This window comes from Castor canadensis, chromosome 9 (genome assembly GCF_047511655.1).
Source record: "Castor canadensis chromosome 9, mCasCan1.hap1v2, whole genome shotgun sequence".
In the NCBI taxonomy this organism is placed as follows: Eukaryota; Metazoa; Chordata; class Mammalia; order Rodentia; family Castoridae; genus Castor; species Castor canadensis.
The window spans coordinates 98,787,779-98,807,070 of record NC_133394.1 but is presented as its reverse complement, the minus strand read 5'-3'; the positions used below and the strand labels follow the sequence as shown (position 1 = coordinate 98,807,070).

At 34.0% G+C, this 19,292-nt stretch overlaps 1 protein-coding gene across 1 annotated transcript; it reads right to left on the bottom strand.

Moving 5' to 3' along the window:
* Positions 1–399: 399 nt before the first annotated feature.
* On the bottom strand, positions 400–18,225 carry Sult1b1 (sulfotransferase family 1B member 1). Its single transcript, XM_074042066.1, has 8 exons — positions 17,897–18,225; positions 16,291–16,477; positions 15,870–15,998; positions 12,267–12,364; positions 10,490–10,616; positions 9,527–9,621; positions 6,111–6,291; positions 400–2,355 (listed from the first exon to the last, which is right to left on the bottom strand). The coding sequence occupies exons 2-8, from the start codon at positions 16,436–16,438 to the stop codon at positions 2,243–2,245; spliced, it is 891 nt and encodes a 296-aa protein (XP_073898167.1). The 5' UTR covers positions 16,439–16,477; positions 17,897–18,225; the 3' UTR covers positions 400–2,242.
* Positions 18,226–19,292: the final 1,067 nt, after the last annotated feature.

The following is a 19,292-nucleotide window of genomic DNA, read 5'->3' as shown; positions in this document are numbered from 1 at the left end:
GATTTTTTTAAGCCATGCTTTGACTTTTTGGAAAACAGCCCTTGATTCGAATGATGAGCTTTCCATGGGTGAGGAAATAATCACGTCATTGCCAGATAGTTGCTGTCACTGTCCTTACATCATGGTACTTCAATTAGAAATAACCATTAGAATGAGATTATTGTAAATTACTTTGGAAATTGTTGAATAGGGGAAATAGTGACTAAAGTTTTATTCTAGAAAATTAAGTTGGTGGCAAGTTTTTGAACAATTTCAAAGAATTTTAACTACTTCTAAAGCTGAATTCTAGTAGGAGTTCTGCTGGATGGTGTTGCATGAGCTGATGAGTGAGGAAACCAGAGTGCTGATATTTGAATCATAAAATAAAGAATGAATAAGAAACAGCAATCCACAAAGAAGTAAAGTAAAATCTAAATTTTATTTTTTCTATTTTATCTCCAGTGCATAGAAAATACCTAACACTTATAAATATACTTGTCGAACAATATCCAGTTAGAAACTTATCCTTAAAAAGGGAAATTGGAGATTTTCTCATTTGATAATAAAGGCAGTTAGTGAAGCCAATTTGCTATACAGATTAAAGTCTCATTCAGAGATATTAATTTTTTCTATTAACAGAACATAGTACTAGAAATCCATATGTATTCAGGTCTCATTAATTTATTAGTAGTAAAGATAACAAGGAAAATGGATACATGATTGGCTTAGCTTACTGCCTTCTTGACAAGAATATTCTAAAAAACCTGGAATTTATTCAAAATAACCCCTAGGTAATTCAAGGTTAACACCCACAAAACATTTCTAAGGAACATGAACATATGTTTCATACCCTGAAAATTTATAACACATACTATAATAAATGTATAGAAGCAATTATCTCCATCATCAGAGATGTGTCACTGCTAGGGGGTTGTGGTTGGCGCTGAACTACTCCTCTGCTAGGATAGAAAAGGAGACAAGTTGCAAGGTTAAGGAGATATTCTAAGATGAGACTTCAGATTCGCTTGTGAAAGGGAAATACTGTAACCCACTGTTAGCTGTCTCCATTATGGCTCAGTGTATCATAACTCTCTACCTCCCTGCATAAACAAGGACCCAACCCAGGGCACCCTAACCATCTTCACTTTGGGAACTGTGTCTGAATGTAATTTAGCACATGTTGATATGACCTGCAGGCAGAATGTCTTGCTGCACATGGATATATGCATACCTACATCCAAGGCAAAGGTGGAGTTGAGAAACAAATGTCCCAGTGACACATCTGTCAGTGAGCCTGAGCAGATAGGCTATGAGACAGAAAGTAGAGGAGATACTGGATTAGGATAAGTGAGTGAGACTTGGTCTAGAGAGTCTCCCATGGGCACCAGATTGGGAAATTTTCAGCAGCAACTGTATTCTTATTTTGGTTCTTGAAACGTTTACTAAGAGATCCAAATCTGCTCAGATAAGAATAAGGTGACTAGCACATGACAATAGGTGAGTCTCAGAAATTCAATAAGGTCTCTTGAGTGGAGAACAAGAAGTCTTCAGGGCAGATCTCAAGAGACAAACTCCAGTCCCAAGGAAGAGCTCTAGACAGAATATTGCAGGTCTTTCCCCTTTTGAGGCTTAGAAATGGGATAAGGTATAGAAAATAATTTCCAAAATCTCAACCACAAGATCCAGGACAAGAACCATGCTATCCAAATAGAAGCACTGTAGGAAGATGAGCTATGACTCAGAGAACAACTTGAAATCTAGTAGATAGCAGTGGAGCACAGTGTCCTGGGTCAAATTTCCAGCAAATACCATGTCATTGTGTGAATAATATTTCTTAAACCATATTAACACGGAGAACTTAAGTTTAGGTCACACTACATGGGAGATAAATTAGGGTAAGTACTGTCTCTTACAACATTGTTTCTAGGGAAGATGAATACAAGTTCTACTCTGAAACAGTTTATAATGCATGCTATAATAAATCTACAGAAACAGTTACCTCCAGAATCAGAGATTTATCACTTCTATGATTCAGTACTAGTCTAGGAAAAGGCAGGAGTACCCTACAAAAGGTTACAATGAGCCTTATTTTAAGGTAATTTGGAGTCTCAGTAGCAGAGAAACAAAACTGAGCCTGATAAATCATAGTTCTACAAGCACATTTTTCTCTTTGATAAATCCATTTGATTCCCCACCCAAGTCATAACTACCCCATTTCAATAAGCTATAAGTAATTTCTTCTTAAAATTGCAATTTAAGTACTTTAAATCTCTGTGCAGAATTGAAGTGTAGTTCCAGACATTTCCTTCTTATAAATGGCATCAAATTTCTCATTTTGTTTCTCTGTGAAGTAATTCTTCCAGTCACCAACAATCCCTAGGAATAACAAACAGAAAACTTATGAAAGAATAAGGTATATCTGGTACACAGAAAAAGCTAATATATATCAAAGGAAATAAGACTTAAAGAAGATTTTGCTAATAGATGAATACTTTAAAACAATATTTTTAAAAATTGGGGTATTACTGGTTGGCAAATATGTGTTATAACTTAACACAGTGTCTATCTTTTGAAGAGTCATTCTGAGGAGGACTAATTTTCTTATTTAAATTCATTGGGAGTACAATATTCTTCTAAGAGATATCCTTTTACTTTTTCTTTTGTTTACTTTTTTTTTTTGGTGGGACTGGGGTTTGAACTCAGTGTTTTGCACTTGCAAACTAAGCACTCTAATACTTGAACCACACTTCCAGCCTTCTTTTACTTTTTCTAACTGTACTAGGTACTGGACTTATCACAGAATTGTCTAGATCAGAAATAAGGGAATAGTTTTTTTTCCTGAGTTAGTTGCAGAAACTGTACAAAGAACTGTCCATCAGCCAAAAGAACTAAAATGGAAGGCTGATAAGTACAATTTCCTGGAATTTATGAATGAAATTGCTATGGTACTTATAATATACTTGTTTTCCCTGAATTTGCTAACTTTGTACTTTATTTGCAATTTAGATGAGAAGAATAAAATTAAATTCAAATATATAAATCCTTGAACCATCTTTTTTGTCCATAATATTTTAATGCTTTAAAATATATAAAAGCATATTCATTAAACATAAGTATTTATTTTTTATATTTTAAATACTGGTTTCAATTGAGTTATTGTAACATGGAAGGTCCAACTTTATTTTAAAAATCATCAGAATCATAAAACTATTATAGTGGCACTGCACACATTCCCAGTGTACTTTAAAATGATTATGTTTTGAGTCTATAGGTGAATAATGACAATGATCCAAATACATTGTATGATCTGGACTAAATACTCATAAGGTATTTAATCAAAACAAACAGCTAATAAGTTTAAGGTAACCAGAACAGTTTCATACTAGAACCAGCTCATCCTAACTAAAACTCTTCAGCAACTGGCATTGATGTTGTACAGGTAAACAAATTAGTTGATAAACTGAACAAATGGGAAACCCATTCTCCTTTCACCATACTTTGTTTCTGGCACCTATCATAGAGACACCTTTGGTCTGACTGCCCCTGCTGCAGTGGTGCTCCTATACCTCAACACCAGGAGTCCTAAATTTCAAGGAAAACACTGCTCTCTTGTCCTGCTTGATCCATCTTATTATAAATATTTATTTTAAAAAGGAATAAACTTTTATTACCTCCAATATTTTTGTAGGAAAATATTTGCTCATTTTATAAATATTAAACCTATCCTATTTAATTACAAATAATATTAAGTTATGGTAATTTGATAAAATTTCTAAATCCTTTAAATGAAAACATTCTTGTAAACAAGACTATTTCTGTGGTTATTATTCTTGGTTCAATATTCACCAGATGGCCATAGCTCTTTGGGATGTTCATAAAGATCAACACAAATATGTTGGGGATAGTACATCTATAAAGATGTCATTAAAAATGGTAGAATGCAGATTTAAGCAATAGAGAGTTACATAAAATGTTTGATCTGTGCATGAATTATAAAGTATAAACAAACACATTTGCTCCATAAGAATTTTTCTTGATAAAATAAATGTTGACTAAAGTCCAGATTTTTCTATTTTTGTTGCAGGTTGGGGCATAGCTATAAAACTTGGACATGACCTATCCCTTCCAGATTATACTGACAATCGTGCAACAAAATGATAACATTGATTCATCCAATGAAGCCTCCTTCAAATCTGAATGTGTCTGGAACCTTTTACTACCTCACATTAAGCCCTTTTTGGCATTCACTTATGTACAAGCCTCTTGCACTATATCCTGAGTTTCTAGAGACAAATATAAGTGTCACGTATTCTTGAATGTTCTAATATCTATTGCATATATATACATAAAGAGCTTTTCTATATATAGATTAATGAATGTTTATACTTTAAACATTTATTGAATAATGAATGTTATATGACTATTGAAATAGCAAATAGTGTTTTCAAGTTATGCTTTTTAAAAAAAAACACTGCATTTGAATGAATGAATGAATGAATAGATGAATCTCCACTTATTTAGATCAATAATCTTTGTTACTTCTGTATGTATTATGATTTTAAAAATCCTAAATGCTTGCATATAATTTGCTATAATCCTCACACAAAATTTGTGCTGTAAGTGTTACTATCTTCCCCATTTTGTTAATGGATCTTTGACAGGTTAATTAATGTATTTGTTCTTAGATTTGTGCAGAAGTATAGCCTGGATAAACCTTAGTTCAACCTAACAATAAAAGTATGTCCTTTAACCACTTCTGAGGGAATGTAGATACCCCAAATACTAGTTCAGCCTTTATTCTTTCCCACTGAGGTTGTAGAAACCATAGAATTGATATATCATCTACTTGTACACCCTAATGAGATATCATGGGATGGCATTCATTTTCAAATGATTGGAGGTAAAAACCTCCAGGAAATTACATCTAGTGATCTATCACAATGAGAATTTGCTTTGTTTTAATAAAGGAGATTAAAAAATATTTTATTAGGAAATATGCACACATATGTGTATAAATGTATACTCATGTATCATATATATTAGTCTTCTTTGTTGTGATTTATAATGTAATTTTTGCAATGAAGAATTTCCTTGCTATCTTACATTAGAGATCATTTTTAGACAGTGAAATGCAGTGTTTTTTAAAAAGCATTATTTGAAAACATTATATTTATTTTTTATTTCAATAGTCATATAACTCTTTTCTAAATTGACTGTCTTGACTCACATTGTTTGGGTGCAAAACACATGCCTAGGGTAATACTTCCCAGCACATGAACTGAATTTCTATTCCTCTCTCTCTTATTCAATAAAGATTATTGAAAATAGACACTGGCGTTATTAAGTGGATAACATCTCAAATTTGTTTAAGTTCTTAATTTGTTAAATGTGTTGCTTTTATTATTAATATCTTTAGCATATATAATATGTAATAAGCCATAATATATAGGATTTGAATAAATGTAAGTAAAATTGTATTTTAGCAATGATTGCCATATTTTTAAAGTTAAATTTAGATTCTAATCTATAATTCAGACAGTAACTGTAAGGAGCAAAAACTTCCAAAGGGTAAAATATAAAGTTCTTCCTTTTGGTATAAGTTAGCAAAATGACAATTATTTTGTAAATGATGTGGGGGCTTTGAAGAAGATAATACTTTACCAAGTAAAATTAATATATCATTTAGGAAGAGAAGGGAGCCTACAGTATTTTGGGAGTAAAAATGAAAGAAAAAACTTTGAATAATTCATTAATAATTGCTCAAACTACTTTTTAAAACTATTTTTATTAGCATAAATTCATAATAAAAGAGGTTTCATTGTGATAATTCCAAGGACGTATACAGAGTACTTCGAACGAATTCACACACCGAATTATATTTCTTTAACCCCCACCTAAAAGCCACTCTTGTTTAGCACAATAGTAAATAGGAAGAGAACTATTCATCAAATATTTAAGGTATACAAGTAACAGCTGCACATGCATTATTTCATTTAATAATCTAAGTAACATTGGATGTCTTTTCTTTACAGATGAAAAATTGAAGCCTAAAGTAGTTAAATGAAGCAACAGAGACAATGGAACTAACCCTTCATAAGAAAATAACAACAGAAATTAAAATTGGCATTTACCTTTGCGCATGAAAGGATATTTGCTGTGATCCATTATGTTACTTGGAAGATGTGTATAATTCACCAGAGGGTTATCCTTCATCATTTCAAATGAAGTGTGATAGATGATTCTGTCCAAAATCTCATCATTTAAGTTCTTTCCTAGAAATCTAGTAATCTTCTTGATTTCCTCTTTTGGATGCTATCAGTATATTAAAAGATATGTCCAAGAAAATGATAAACGTGTAAATCAATAACATACTATAAAAAAATGACACATCTATAATCTGTTTTCTTATTGTTTGACTCTGAGTATGGAAGGAAATTCATATTTGTTGGGTCCATTCTCCATAAGTTTTAAATTAATTAAAAAAATTAAAAATCCACAATGAATGTTTAGCAAAAATAAAATAGCTACATATTTTTATTCTAATTGTTACATTTTTAGTTCACATTCAATGTACAGTAAGAAATACACTTGGGATAAATACCAACAACATTTGGACAAGCAAAACCATTACTGCTGGACCCCAGCGGATCACGCCTGTAATCCTAGCTACTCATGAGGCAGAGATCAGAAGGATAGTGGTTCAGAGCCAGCCTGGACAAACAGTTTGAGAGACCCTATTTTGAAAAAATCTAACACACACACAAAAAAAAGGCTGATAGAGTGGCTCAAGGTGTAGGCCCTGAGTTCAAGCCCTAGTATCACAAAAACAACAACAACAAAATTACAGTTATTTTAAGCTCAATGTGAAGTCAGATTTGAATTGTGGTTTTATGGGTCCAGTCTTTTCATTCTTCCTAATTTTATTTTTTCTGTTTTTAGTCAAACATTCTTATAGTCAACTTCAAAATTCCTTACCTAGAAAACTGATTAGACCTTGCTTGGACATAAAGTATTGAAATAGAGACTCCAGGACTAGGGCTGTAGGTTAGTAGTAGAGATCTTACATAGCATGTACAAGGCCCTGAATTTGATCCCCAGCACAGAAAGACAGAGAGAGAGAGAGAAGAGAAAAAGAATAAGAAAAAAATAAAGACTCCAAAGAAGGCACAATTTTATAAAAGCCTAAACTATTCAATAACCACTGAGAACAAAATGAAAAAAGCCTGTGAAAAATTGATCACTTTTCAGTTTCTAATAACACAAACTTAATGTTTGTAAATTTTGATGAAGCAAGTAAATTTGCATGGATATATCTAGAAAGATTTTGGAGAAGGAATATCTAATCTAAAATTGAGAACTGTGATTTAGAATTTGCCAAAAGACATTGTCTACTGAGATACTGGAAAGTGAAATTTTAGTACAGGAAATAGGTCAAGTTCTTGGAGGGATAGGAATCATAATATGTTAAGAGAGAGGAGGAAGGAAGGAAGGAAGGAAGGAAGGAAGGAAGGAAGGAAGGGAGGGAGGAAAACAAAATGGTTGAATTTAGGGTTGAATTGTTGGCAGGAGTGAGAGAAGCTATAAAAGTGGGAAATTTGAGTTGCAAAATTGAAACACCCTAAGTGTCTTGATGAAGAGTATAAACTGTATCTTTTATTGAACAGGAAGGAAACAACATTTAAAAGTAATTACTAGTAACTAAATGTATGTGAGTATATACACACATGTATGTGTGTTGAAAGAAGTTCCCTTAAAGGAAGTTTGGCAATATTTTATATACCCACACCACTGTGAGAGGAAAATGAGATGGCTACTTAAGTGGTATCAGTGGTTAGAATGAGTAAAAGGGCAGAAATGAAAATAATGGGGAAAATTCCAAAAGAAAAGTTAATAGCAACACTAGGAAAATATACAGATAGGCAAGTACAGAGAGACTGTTTTGTATGGGACATAAAAGAGATGGAAAATATCTTGCCACTGCCAAATTAACAACCATAATGTTAGTGTAGACACCAGCAGAAATTAAAGCAGAGAAAAACACTCGTGAACATGTGGTAAATTATTAGACTTTTTCCTAATCTCATTCTTGATATATATTCTGTAACTTTGGTCTACTCTTATTTTATTAAAACACTTTATAAAACATTGTCTGAAAGTAACTCTATGACAAGAGAAAAAACATTGTCTACTAAATAGGACATATGTAATAGGTTGAGGGGATTCAAAAATATCTAGCAATACCTAAAAAGATATTTCAGCTGGATCATAAATCAACATGGATATGTTAATTTGAATGATTACTTCAGCTGAACAAGGGTAGAAATGCTTTCAAGAATGATATATAAGGACAGCAAGATGTTTGACTCAGAAATTGAACAGCAGTGTAGCCCAGGACTACTCTAGGGGTTTTCTTTTCACTCTTAGGAGAAAAAATACTGTAGTCAGAACCTCATATATGAACTTTAGATCAAGGGTAAACACAACAAGGGGTCTGGACTTTGATCACATGATAAGGCGAGAGCACACAAGGGAGGTATGAGGATAGGTAAGAAACCCAAAAAACAAGAAAGCATTTGATGTCCTCAATGCAAAGGAACGAATGCAGATACTTTAAAGCAACAGAGGCCAATAGGAAAAGAGGACCACGAACAAGAGAAAAGGTTAGTTCTAGAAGAATCAAATTAGAATGTAACACATATGTACAGGAAAACAATGTGAGGAATCTCCCTGTATAGCTATCCTTATCTCAACTAGCAAAAACCCTTGGTCCTCTTTATTAATGTTTATATACTGTCTTCAACAAAATTAGATAAGGGCAAAACAGTTTCTGCTCGGAAGTGAGGAGGTGGGGGAAAGATAGGGGGTGGGGAAAGGAGGGGGCTGGAGGGGGAAGGGGGGAGAAATGACCCAAACATTGTATGCACATATGAATAAAAGAAATTTAAAAGAAAATAAACTAAATTTGTTTTTTTCCCCATAAAATTGGTAAATAGAGCTCTGGTATCTAGGAAATAAAGAGAGATACTTCTAACAGATCCAGTTTTTCTCTTATAAAGTATTTACAACTTAACTCTGGCTAACCAAGCACTCAAGGGACATCACCACTTTGGTAAGGTGGTTTCATAAAACCACATTAGGTTTTGCAGCTATGTACTGCCAGAAGATTGACATTAACTTCCACAAGCCTTGGATAAAGATTTAGATGTCAGATTCTCTTACAGGCTGTAAACAACTAAACCTGAGCAGAGTGCAAAAACTCAGAAGATTCTTTGTGATAAGATATAAGAAACACCTGGGGAGTTTCTGAGAAATACATGGTACAAAGGGATTTCACATGGGGCATAATTTGTTGTTTGCAAAGTAAAATTTTAGTTATTACTACTCAGTCATTCATTTATTCAAGCAATGAATGATTCATACAACTAACCATTGACCCTCTATTTATAGGCTAGGCACTGTATCAGGTACTAGAAATACAGCTATAACATTGACAGTTTGATATCTCCCATCGTGAATCTGAAAGGTATTCTAATTGTATGCATTTTACCTTTTTCATCTCTTCATAGAACAAGAAAAGTATTGGATGTTCTTCCCTTTTCTTCCACCAACTCTTAACATGATTAAACCATGAACCATAAGTCACTAAAATCAGAGAAAAGCTATTTACATAAATATTCATCAAGTTTGTATCTGAACAATAAGTCAAATTGTAATCAAGGAAACTAAAAATACTAATTTTTAAAGGCAAACAGCCATTTATGGATGTATAAACAATCAAATTTTAAAACATGAAATGAAAATGAAACAATTCAGATAAAAATAGATTGATTAGCAGTAAGTTATACTCAGTCTCACATGGAAAGAAACCCTTCTGTTGCAAAATACTCATATAGCTGGGTGCCAGTGGGTTACACCTGTCATCCTAGCTACTAAGAGATCAGGAGAATCGAGGTTTGAAACCAGCCCATGAAAATAGCTTGAAAGACCCTATCTCAAAAAAACCCATTACAGAAAAGTGCTGGTGGAGTGCCTCAAGGTATAGACCCTGAGTTCAAACCCAGTACCACAAAAAAGTACTCATATCCAGTATGCACTTAAATATCATGAATATAACATATGTAAAACAGATATCACTAATGGTTTGGCCTAGTAAAACAATGTCTATTTTAAACAAAGTATAGGATGGATTTCTAGGAGCTGAGTCAAGGTTTCATTATTGCAATGATTAAATTAGGTTTATAAATTGAATGTTATAGTAAAAGATTCGATATAATTCATTAAATTTTCTGAAAACATATTTTTTGGACTTAGTTAGCAGGATAAATTAGAGAGAAATAGGGGAACAGAGAGTAACACTCCTTTAGGAGAAGACTCCTAAGAATGTACTTGTACTGAGTTTGAATGTACTAGCTTAAAAATAAGTTGTGAAAGGAAGTCATAGTAATAATGTTTAATATCATGATTTAAAATAAAAAAGTTATTTTACATTTTGAAGCTAGACCCTACCTACCATTTCCACTCAGGAATTTCTCCAGATAATCTTCCCAGGTACCAGGAAAAGGCTGTAAACTATTCATGAAGTCAAAGTGGTAAAATGAGACTGCAACATCCTTGGCATTCCGAGCCAGGTAAATTATCTGCGGCAGGAGAGACAAAACCAAACGAACAGCACGTTATTTATGAAAAGCATTAGCCTATAGATAAGTAAAGTAGCAGAATATTTTTTCCTCCTAAAAATTGTAGACCACAAAGTTTCTCCTTCAGCACTTCAATTAGAAAAGCAATTTTATTTCTTTCACTAGAGCAATACCTTTTGGAGACTAGAACTTGGAAATCTAGATATTTGTAAAATATATATATATATTTTTTTTTTCTGACTCTCTTGGCCCTGTGAACAAGTAAACCACTGCATCTTTGCAGGGAACCAGAGGCCCTGCTACACAATTTATTATCAAGAAGACAACACTATAAGTAGAAAGAATACAAAGGAAATTGAAAGATTAAAAAACAGGGAGGTGTTAAGCCTCACTTCTACCAGTTAAATACCAAGAAGAAATATTGCAGGTTGAAAAAACAGAGGAAGGATAGAAGGCAAGAGAAAGCTATCAGAGGCATTAAAATAAGTTTACCGGTGCTTCTAGTTAAGAAATTCACAGACTCACTTTTTCCGTCTTCAACCCTGGAAATTATTCAACAGACAGTGATTTAAGAACTCTGAAAATACACTGACTGGGAATAACACAACTTGAATAATGCAAGTGTGGTAAATTCCCTCTGGGTTTTCTTTATATCTCCTAAATGGTCTTACACTGGTCCATAAATAGATATGCAGCATATCTGGAACCATTAACAAAATAAAACTAAAATACCCAGAAAATCCTGATCTACCTTGTCACAGGATCCAGTAAAAGATAAAGAGACATAGTTTGCTCTGCACCTTGGGCCCTTCTATGTGACCTGACCCATTGGCAGTAGTGAGATCAAAGGAAATTTTACAGCACTAAATGCTTACGTTAACAAAGAGAAAAGGAAACAAATTAATAATCTAAGTTCTTATCTACAGAAAGCAGTAAATGATGAGTAAAACAAATCCAAAGCAAGCAGGGGAGTAGTAAAAAATATAAGACTAGAAATCCAGAAAACCAAAAATAGAAAAATAATAGAAACGAAAAGCTGACTTAAAAAAAATCAATAAAACTGATAAACCCCAAATGCTAACAAAGGGAAATGAGAGAACATACAGACAACTAAGATAAGAACAAAACAGGGAACTAGACAAATCCTACAACCTTGTAAGACTAATAAAGGCGTAATATGAACAACTTCTCGACTGGAAAATTCATCTATCACAAATTAGCAAAAGTCAGGTATGATGAAATAAATAATCTAAATAGCACTGTATCTGTTGAAGAAATGGAATTTTAAATTTAAAATTTTGTCCCAAAGCAAATATGCAGGCACAAATGTTTCATTGAAGAATTTTATCAAATGTTTAGTTAAGAGTTATTCTTATGTTTCTCGTAGAAGGAAATATTATCTAGAGACAGGAAAGATATAAAAGTAACAATGTTGTGCTAATATACAGAGTGTATTACTACTCAAATTTAGAAAATTTAGGTATGTAAATTTAAATTGAAACTTTTTAAAATTGAAACACTTCTTCATGTAGCTCAACTGCCAATGCAAGTTCATTGCAAGTCAATGAAACATTTGACCATTTTCTTGCAATGTGAATGGGTAATAGTTAAGGGTCACACTGAAAAATTAGCCTGCACTCTAGAATATACCTTGCAGTTGTTTTCCCAGAAAGATTTAGGAAGAAGATCAGTTGGTAGATGTGTCTTCACAAGACGAGGTGATGGATTCTGCTCTAATTGTTCTAAACCTAGAAAATTGTAGTTGAGCATATGGAAATATTAGTCTCCAAGCACCACGCATTCCCTCATCTTCCCAACCAATGTTGCAGGACATTTTTGAGCAGCACAAAATGCAGCAAAATTTTGAACCAATCATAGGCATTTTTCAGGATTCCAAGAGGCAGTATTATAAAATAGGTAAGGGTATCTATTTTGCAGTTAGCCTCCCTAGGTTCAAATTTTGACTTTTACTCATTGTGAGGCATTTAAAAAACATCTCAGAGTCTCTGTGCTTCACATTCCTCATCTCCAAAATGAGTGATAATAATAACCATTTTAGTAACTTGGAATTTTATCATATCCTCTCCTTCAGGTATCTCATCCAGTAAATTTTGAAGTCTTATATAATTTTTCTTTTCAAAATATTACTCTTACCTAGTCTAATCTCTAAATCACCTGCAAATCCTACATAATCTTGCCATCTTGTACACAGGAAGGTGTACCCACAAAAAAATTTATCTGGTTTATCCATTCTAAACAGTCATCTCAATTGTTTACAGTAATTTCTTATGTATGTTAAGAGATTTCTTTCTTACAACATTCTTTTCACTTTTAACACTTACTTTCATATAATAGTTTATGTATTTGTTTACTGCCTGTTCCTATACTCTATTCCTGTCTCACCCTCAAACATATGCACAATAAAATGGAGATACCATTAGAGCCAAGATGAAACTTATTTTATTCATCAATGAATGTCAAGTAGAAAAGAGTGAAAAGCTTGTAGTTAGTATAAAGAAGAACTTTTATACCAATAGAAATAGGATTGGCAGAAGCACACAAAAATGCAAGATTACTAGTTAAATTGAGTAATATTGCAATATTTGGGATAGCATTATAATAATTGAAATGGCTATTAATAACAATTTTGAATTTAACGAGGTCTTGGGTATGCTGTACTTTATCTGGAAAACATTAATTATAGACCTATAAAATTTCACCAGGAATTTCATTATGCTTCCAATCTGGTAGCTACAGTCATGTTACCTAGCATAGGGAAATGAGAAAAGTCTTCTACTACTCTCTATTCCTCACTGCCCATGACATGAATTTACATCTGTTAACGTTATTCAGTCTTTCCCATTTCTGTTCTTTCTGGTCCCTCCCTCAACTTCCACAAAAGATTTCTCATCCATTTCTGTGTTATAATAATTTTGCCATGTGAGGTTATTTAAATGGCCATTTATATGTACAAATATGAATGTTATGAATATGTGATGATGTTACAAGTATCCATATTCAGGTCCTACACTGCACTAAGTACCACAGTTTGCCCTCATCACTTAGAAGAACTTCCACGGATTCCTCTAACTCCCTCTCCACCTGCAACCCAGTCTCCCTATCAGTAATCCCTGACTCCTATGCCCCTAAATTATTTTGATTCAGTCACTTTTTCATTTCATATTTTTCTGTGGCTTTGAAATCTTGCCTTATTCTTGAGCTCATTCTGGTTGCTTGCCCCAGCAAAGACTTAGCATTTGCCCTCTGACTTCGGACAACCACACTAAGGTCTCCCTCCGCCTATGGAAGCAACTAATCCAGCCTGTTTGTGGAGGGGTATCTCCACGACAGGAGAGGATTTGACATATGGGTAGGTCTACCAATGTTCTTCTATCTTCTTATCCCAGGTTTACATCTGGTATAGTTCAAGCTACCCTTGTCACTTGCCTATGATACATCATACTCCTATATTCCCTCCTAGCTCAATGACTGGTTTTTTGTAGTACCTGGGGTATGAACTCAGGACCCTGTGCTTGCTAGGCAAGTGTTCCAGCATTTGAACTACTTCCCCAGTATCTCAACAACTATTTTTCAGTATCTTTTGGTAATTCCTCTTCCTCTATCAAATCTCTACCCATTGGTGGTTTTCACAGTTCACCCTGCTCTTCTGATATTGCTCTAAAGGCTTTCCTTCATCAATAGCAGTGATTCCAATACCCAATTATGCTGACAGTTACCTAGTGAATCTTTCCAAATTCCATGACTTAAAGGATTATTTAAAGTATTCAATGGTATATCAACATTTCTATAATGAAATATTAATAGCCTACCCCCAAATGTGTTTCTTCCCAAATTTTTCCATTTAAATAAATGGGTCTATAGTCCAATTGGTTGATCAAAATAAAAATCTTGGTTTTTTCATTTCCCTCACATGTCTTATGTAGTCCATCAACAAATCCAGCATATATCTTCTCTAGCATCACAATTCTACAACAGCAACCAGTGGGATCTTTGTGTTTTAGACAAGAACAGTAAGAAAACTCTATTAACTCTTTCTTGCCTAGAATTCTTCAATGTGTTCTCACAATGTTTAGAATAAAATTAAAGAATACTTTAAATCTGGGCATGATGTTTCATACCTGTAATCTTAACAACTCAGGAGGCAGAGACTGAATCACAGTTCAGGCCACTATAGGCAAAATGTTAGAAAGACCCAATCTCAACTAGACATGTCATGTGTGGTGGTTCATATCTATAATTCCAGCTATACAGGAGACATTGGTAGGAGAATTGCAGTCTGTGGCTAGCACTAGGCAAATATATGAGACCCTATCTGAAAAATAACTACAGCAAAAAGGGGCAGAGGGTGTGGCTCAAGTGGTAGAGCACCTGCCAAGCTAGAATAGGCCCTTAGTGCAAAACCCAGTACCAACTTTAAAAAAATCCTTAACATAATCTGTCCTTGTCTAATCTCTAGTTGCTGTGTATCCTACTCTTTCTTTTGTTGATCTTTCATGGGTCCATATGCTACACCATGGACTTTTCTGCATCAAAACCTTCATACCTAATGGTTCAGCTTCTTGGTATGGGCTGTCCCCAAGCACATGGATGACTGCTGGTCTTAATTTAGAGTAGTCACCACTGAACATCCAATGTAAATGACCTCTTTTATGATTCTCTCATAGAGTCCTATTTTTTGAATATGTAAAAATAATAACTGATATATTGTCAATATATTCACTTTTTAAATGTCACAATATTGCATAAAATTCACTGGGGATAGAATACATAATTTACTAATCATTTTATATCCAGATGATAGCAATGTGAATGACTCTAGAATTACTCAGAAGATTTGTGGTTAAAAATGAAATGTATTGATAAGGAGAGTTGGTACTTCTTTACTTCTTTGTTTAACTGCCACAATTCCCTAAATTTGCATCTTATTGCTCTAATCTCTGAAATATTACAAAATAAAAGTCAGTAAGACACAAGGAGCATTATTTATATTATTAATAAAAATTTAGCTGTTTTCTACAATTAAACTCTTCCATCTTTGGAATCATACCTGGATGTGCAGTAGAAGTAAACAAGTGTTTCTTTTTATGGTTTGGTTATTGGATTACTTACAAACTTCCGTTATGTCTTACCAAATCTGCTACAGTAACTTTGAATGGGAGTCACAAATGCTGCAGTGTATATGCTGTGTAAATAATGTGACAGAATTATGATTACCAGGTGATTTAAGTTTACCTGTCATTGGTACTCCAGGAACATTCATTTCCAACATTGGAACTTTAACAGTAATAACATCTCGCTTACATTTTTCAACATTTCCATCATTTAGAATCATGTCTGCAATTTCACTAATCCAAGTGGTACCTGTGACAAAAGGCAACATCTTTGTAATCAGCACTCAATACTGGGGAGTGGGGGGGAAACTTAGTGAAAGCCTGTCATCTTAATACATTGTATTAGTAAGTTAATTCTGCAATTTCCATTTCTATTCTCCAAATGTTCATCTTAGTATACTAGAAGTATCTACTTCTAGCAGACTGCACAGAATGATGGGAACTTCAACTTTACTCAGGATGATACTGATTTTACAGAAAAGTTGGTTTTCAGAAAATAAATGTTGTGGTCATACCAACATTAATCAGGCCATGGAACTCACCTGATTTAGGGTAAGTGACTATGACAATGTCATCTGGCCTGCTCTGGAACTGCTCAATCTTTTTCCAGTTGTCTGCAAAAGCACAGACCATGGGAAAGCCATGGACCATCTTCACATCTTTTCTCAGGACATCTTCTGGAGAAGTCATTTTTGTAGCAGATTGTATGAATACTAAATAGGCTATTTACTAACAGGCAAACCACAGAAAAAGAAAGAGGATAAAAATTAGAATATTAGTAACAAATGTTATACTTCAGCTATTGCATTATAACACAAAGTGAAATTGACCTTTAGCACACTATGCATACAGAGACCAAGATACAAAGGAGGACATCCTTGTGGTCATAAATCTACAGATTGCAAGAGCAGCAGTTGGCCCAGGGCCAAGAAGAGCAAAGGTCTTTAGCAGAAGCATTGCAAAGAAAAGAGACTGAACTTCTTACTTTCAATTAAAAGCCATGTTTCACAGAAACATGCTAAAAACTGGACTTTTAGGAAAACAATTTCTGATCATTAGAGCTTAATTGTACCTCATTTTCCCTTCATGAACACCCACTATCATTCTTGTTTTTTTTAAGTTGGTGGAACTGGGGATTGAACTCAGGGCTTCATTCTTGGCAATCAGGCACTCTACTACTTGAGCCACAACTCCAGTTCATTTGCTCTGGTTATTTTGGAGATGGAGTCTCTCAAACTATTTGCCCATGCTGGCCTCAAACTGTTATCCAACCAATCTCAGCCTTCCAAGTAGCAAAGATTAGAGACCTGAGCCATTGGTACTCAGCTCACTCTGATCTTTGTTCTATAGGTAATGCTTCTGTTTTCTCTGCTTCTAAGGTTTTTTTTTTCTTTATCACTGGTACCTGAGCAAATGAATAACAATATTCCATGGTGTGGTTAAAATATAAAAACTTTTTAAACCCTACAGAAAAGTAACAATTTTTATGCTTATAAATTATAGTCTACATGACACATAAAGTCTTCATAGTCTTTCTAAGCTAAAAGTTAAAATGTCTAAAATTGGCTTTAAGGAAGAGTAATTGAATAAAAGAGAAAATTAAAAACATTTCTCTAACCAAATCATCTGAAATAAAACTGAGTGATTCTTTTAATTAAAAACACTTTTTCTATTTGCCCTAACCTAACAAAATTATACACACAGAAACTCAGCTCCTGAAACATATGTAGCAAATAACATATTGTGCACTCAGAAACATACTCTAAAATACTGTAAATGTGTGTGTTTATGCATGTGTGTGTGGTATGTGTGCGTGCATGTAGGTGGGTGGAGGGAATAGGAGAGCAGAGAAGTGAGGGCTCCCAGAGGATTCCTTAAAGCTCATGAGAGGATCCTGCAGTTCTGACATGGCTCTAAAGCATTCAATTGAACCCAGAGAAATAAAAGAAGACATTGAAAGATTTGAGATGTTCTCCACAGCATAAACACAACTCTGAGTTTCCTTTGACAAACTTGCAGGTATGCAAAAAACATTTCTAACATTTCAAGTTACAAAAGTACTCAAAATGGAAATTGTTCTAAGGAGCAGCCTGCTCCATGGAAATAGGACAAACACTTCAAGAAAAGAAATTGAAAAACAAGTTTTACCTCACAATGTAATCTTGTTGTTCAGCTTTCATTTTCCGTCAGTGGAGCTGCTGCTGAGAAGAGCTGTGGATGGCAACAGAAGGGCAAGGTACCTCACTCCAGTCTCCAGAGAAAACAAGTTCAAGGAAGGATATGAATACAGAATGAGGTGACTTTACAACAGTTAAGAATAAAAGTCTGAAATACATACACATAAGGAAGGCCCTGCTGTTTCAATATTTGGTAAACCCAGGAAGAACAGAGGAGAAAATCAGGGTGGTGACCAGAAGTCATAACAGGAAGGAATTGCTTAATGTGTCCTTCACAGGCTTCCGAGGTCTGGGAGAGGAGAAGAGGGAAAGAATGTTAAAGTGGGTGGATCAAAAAGTGTTGCTTCTCCACGTCTTATCAGAGTGTTTTCTAATAATTTTAACCATGATGAAAAGTGGTGGTGGTGTGTGTATTTGTTTTCATCATGGAAGAAACACAAGGTTCCAATACAACCGAGAAGTCAAACACACCACATGTGTAGCAAAGATGAAATAATCTATTTGGAAAACAGAAACAAGGCAGAAGTGAGGGCCTTAGAATATACTTGCTTTCTCTCATGCTAATCATTTCCACAATCATTTCCTAGTCATTTCCAGTCCCTCAGCTTTTTGGTTATTTTTTGGTTTTTATCTATAACATGCTGAGTCACCTACACTTAGAGAATTAATGAACAAAACTGTAGTGGGTGTGGAAGAGAATATATTTTGGCCCAGAAATGTATTTCTGTCCTCTATCTCTGCTGCCTTGTTCACCCCATGAGTTCCAGTTTTGGTCCAGTTGCTGAAATAAATCCTTTGGATAAGGGCATTTGTCTCAAATTTAATACCATAATGACAAACTCAAAGCCTTGCCCTGGTAGTTAGACTTATACAGACTTGAGAAATCGAGAGTCCAGAAAGAAAGTAACACATTCTTTTAGATCATCACTTCTTTTTTTTCGTGGAACTGGGGTTTGAATTCATGGCTTTGCACTTGCAAAGTTGGCACTCTACCACTCGAGCCATGCCTCCAGTTCTATTTACAGATTCTTAAGGAAAATTTTAAAGCCATATTTTGCCTTTAAAATATGTTGCCAACAGATTCGTAATCTGGGGATTTGTATTATATTTTTTCCAAAATTTCTATACACATTTTTATAACCAAAAATGATACTGTATTATACATGCATGTTATAAGCCAAATTTTGCTGTTAAGAAAAAACTTTTATTTTGGAATAAATTTTCAGAATCAACTTTATTGAAGAAAAGAGTATATACTTTGCAAAATTTGTACCAATTTAAATTCTTATCAGCAGAACACTATTATACCTTTTATCCATCCCAGCACAGTTGTCCAATATTTATGGATAAATTTCAGTCTTTTATTA